The sequence below is a fragment of the Aplysia californica genome, unplaced genomic scaffold (genome assembly GCF_000002075.1).
Source record: "Aplysia californica isolate F4 #8 unplaced genomic scaffold, AplCal3.0 scaffold00170, whole genome shotgun sequence".
Taxonomy (NCBI): Eukaryota; Metazoa; Mollusca; class Gastropoda; order Aplysiida; family Aplysiidae; genus Aplysia; species Aplysia californica.
Genome location: NW_004797440.1, coordinates 368,784 through 372,393, shown reverse-complemented (window position 1 = coordinate 372,393; position 3,610 = coordinate 368,784). Strand labels below are relative to the sequence as shown.

The window sequence follows — 3,610 nt, the reverse complement described above, 5'->3', positions numbered from 1 at the left end:
CGCCCGCTCCCCCCCCCCCCCCCCCCCCCCCCCACGGTAATCGCATATTCCCAAATCGTAAAAGCCAGGAATCGCAGGAATCGAGTCCGAAACCAATTACTTTCTACTGACATGATTTCTTCCAAGGGGTAGGCCTACTTGATATCTGCCTCTGGACAATTTAATGGATAACAGTTACTTTCGCGAGTAGTGAGTATTTTCATTGAGTCCGACCCCATCGACAATTACTTGATTACTTCCAGCGAGCAGTGATTACTTCCAAAGATATTATTATATACTATCTTTGTTACTTCTGGCCAGTCCGTGATTACTTCCGATGAGTCTGACACCTACTAGTCATATCAGTTACCTGGTCGGATTCGTACGGATTCGGGATCCAAGATAACATCGGTTTCGGAACACGGTGAGGCACCCACAATAAATTCTAAAAAATACTTCAGTAAAAAAACACAACAAAAACAACTATGTACTTTCATAAATTAACCGTTCGTTTACGTGAAAAAGGAACCGTGACTCCTTTCAATTCAGGAGCATCAACATAAATCGTCCGGGAATCGATTCTTCGCCCAGCTCTAGCTCACACAATATGTGAGGCAGCGTGGTGGAATCAGGCTCTCGTCAAAATAATCAAAGTGAAGAAACTTGCATTTTTTCGCAGGTTTGTGAATTTGTATCAAATTTGATTTTTTTTTGGCTTAACACTTTTCCTGCATATTAAAAAACTAATTTATGTGGGGATTTTTCTGAAAAACGTTGATTAAAGGCACAAAATAGGTAAATTTTCTGTTACCATGGACTCTTAAGCTAAGTAAATAACTAATCTTTGGCGACCATTTTCTCACTAATTTTACCTCTGAAAACAGGTGACCCCCACCTCCATCTTTAGCAAATATCTCGACTTGCATTCAAGATAAATGGCTAATTTTTTCATCCAAATAAAGACAAGTGCACAAGCTTTAAGATGATACCAATAACTCTACATGCCCAAAAATTGACGAGAGCCTGATTCCACCACGGTGCCTCACATATCATTATAATAATAACACACACTGTCCAGTGCCAATACCCAACTCCATCCAATGCGATCCGATTTTATTATTTGTTTTACCAGTGAGCCTCCGTTTTCAGGATGTCATTGTCTGTCAATCAGTACAGCAAGGTCACGTAAGTCGCAGTCTCGATTTGGTCATGTAGTAACAATTTCTGCTATGTGCAGTTAAGTAAAATTAAGAGATCATGATTTTCTATGAGACGCAGATATAGCTCGCAAAACCGAATTTCTATGTGCCTTCAGTTCGCAATAATGTAGTGGATGTAGAAATCACAAAAAGCTAATTAAAGATACTGCGCCATCCCACCCCACAAACACACACACTAAGCCAGCTGTCGCCTGAGAAAATGTTTGACGTCAAATAGATTTGTATCGATCTCGAAGATGTTTGCTTGCTTACGGTATCATTGCACTTTCAAGACGTCCCCTGGCAACGGGCCATTTAGTTGGTGGTTGGCGTGTGCTCTGGTGTGGTTTGCTTCTTCTTTTCTATCAAGTATGTGCGTTTGTTACTCTCTTGTAACACCTCTAATCTTCAGAACTTATATAATGTCCTTGTGTTGCGAGTGCCGTAAAATTCATTCTCACTAAAGCGAAACTATAAACAAACCATTTCTAAATGCCTCTCTCCACATAAGTATGCTCTGACAATCAGTTTTAAATAAAATGATTTTGAATTCGAAAGATTGGCAAATCGGTACCTTAGAATTACAAGGTTCTATCTGACATTTTTGGCCGTTTTGAGTTACTAAGACCACAAGGTTAGAAACCAAATGTTCTATCTGCTTTATCACAATCGTAAAATAATTCTGAGTCTTTATCAAGATGTTCAAGGAATTGCGTTAAAAACCACCCCCAACAACTTCGAATTTCACAGGCACTCTCTGTATCTCCTCCTTTCTTGAATATGTTAGTAAAACTTCTATTCTTCGGCACTTATACAACCTAGTTGGGTTGCAAGAGCTGTAAAAATAAAAACAAGTTAAAGTCTACGAAGGCTCGGAGAACCTCGATTCTTAAAGGGACAGGCAATCATTAAAAAAAAAAAGTCTCTACTTCAACAGATTTTAACAACAATGTATGCAGGCCTTTACAGAACAATACATACACTGACAAGACCTCTAGACTAGGTTTATTAATCGGACTACTTTATAAATTCAACAATCTTTTTTTCCTATAAAAATTATTGAATAAAATATTCATGCGCTCAGTCTAATATGGACTCTATGGCCCCCACACCCAAAAAATTTTTAAAAAGAAATTACAAAATTAAATTAGTTTAAAAAAATTACCCCCCAAAAAGTTTATAAAAAATATTAATATTAATATCAAATTACATAAATAAATCAACAGAATTCAACAACAACAACAATGATAATAAAGTACTTACTTCCGGTAGCACACTACCCCAGCGATGATAAGAGCCACAAGGCACAAGGACACGATCACAGCCACCGCCACCTTCCCGCCGGAAGGCATTCCACCATCGTCGTCATTTTTGGACTTATCAGCCGTTGGCTCGGCCGAAGTCGTCAGCGAAGCTGTGGGCACTACAAGATCAGAAGACGCCGGCGATGGCGACAAAGTGCTTGACGCTTGCATTGGCTCCATGGTGAGATCCATTGACAACGTTGTGAGGACACTTTCAGACGGCGTTGCGGAAAGCGAGCCAACATCGTCCGGAACAACAGTTGAGTTACTCCCGCTGACCTCCATAACGCTGGAGTTGAAAATCACTTCAGAGGCAGCCGAAAAAATGCTTCCGCTTGCGATGGTGCCGGAAGTGGGCTCGACAGCAAGGACGGTGACGCTCTGAGAGGCCTCCTCCAGGGATGGTGTCGCTGCGTCCAACAGAGATGAAGGGACGACAGGCAGATCAGGCAAAACAGTTGCCTGTGAGACGTTCTCGCTAGCCAGGGGCGGAGCAACGAAACTCGACCCCATAATGGACGAAACTGATTCCTTAAATTGATCGTCGGAGGAGGGAAACACCGTCTTGGTTGGAGATATTTCTACAGTCGCACCGGCATCACCGGGCATTACGGCTGATGATGAGGCCACCTGTGACGACGACGGGCCTTTCATGACGACTGAAGAAGAGTCAAGCCTGCTGGTCCCGGACTCCATAATGGAACTTGAAGGTTGGATACCCAGAGAGCTATGTGCTGCATCAGATGGCTGTACAGCGGATGTTTCCTGGAAGCAGTACACGTTTGTTTTGTTGTTTTATTAAGAGTTTTGAGGCACTTGCAACACAATAAGGTCATACAGGTACCGAAGTTTAGGCGTGAAAAAGAGTAACAAACACATAAATAAAAAGAAGGAGAGAAAACGATGATGAAGTTTGAAAGGGAAAATGAGCAAAACACACCACAGCACCCGCCAACCACCCACATAGTACACGTTTGTTTGTGAAGTGAAGCACATCGAGACAATAACGGTAACCTCGTGCAGGGGACTAAGCAAGACAGATAGACAAACAAACAACAGACAGATAGACAGACAGACAGACAGACAGACAGACAGACAGACAGACAGACAGACAGACAGACAGACAGA

General features: G+C 41.9%; 1 protein-coding gene across 1 annotated transcript in view; it reads right to left on the bottom strand.

The window, feature by feature from the left end:
• LOC101863668 (probable GPI-anchored adhesin-like protein PGA25) overlaps positions 1–3,610 on the bottom strand; it is a gene marked incomplete in the record, with an annotated part of 76,974 nt that overhangs the window by 1,538 nt on the left and 71,826 nt on the right. Inside the window, 1 exon segment of the mRNA XM_005098029.3 lies at positions 2,442–3,247. Coding sequence (XP_005098086.2) covers positions 2,442–3,247 — 806 coding nt within the window.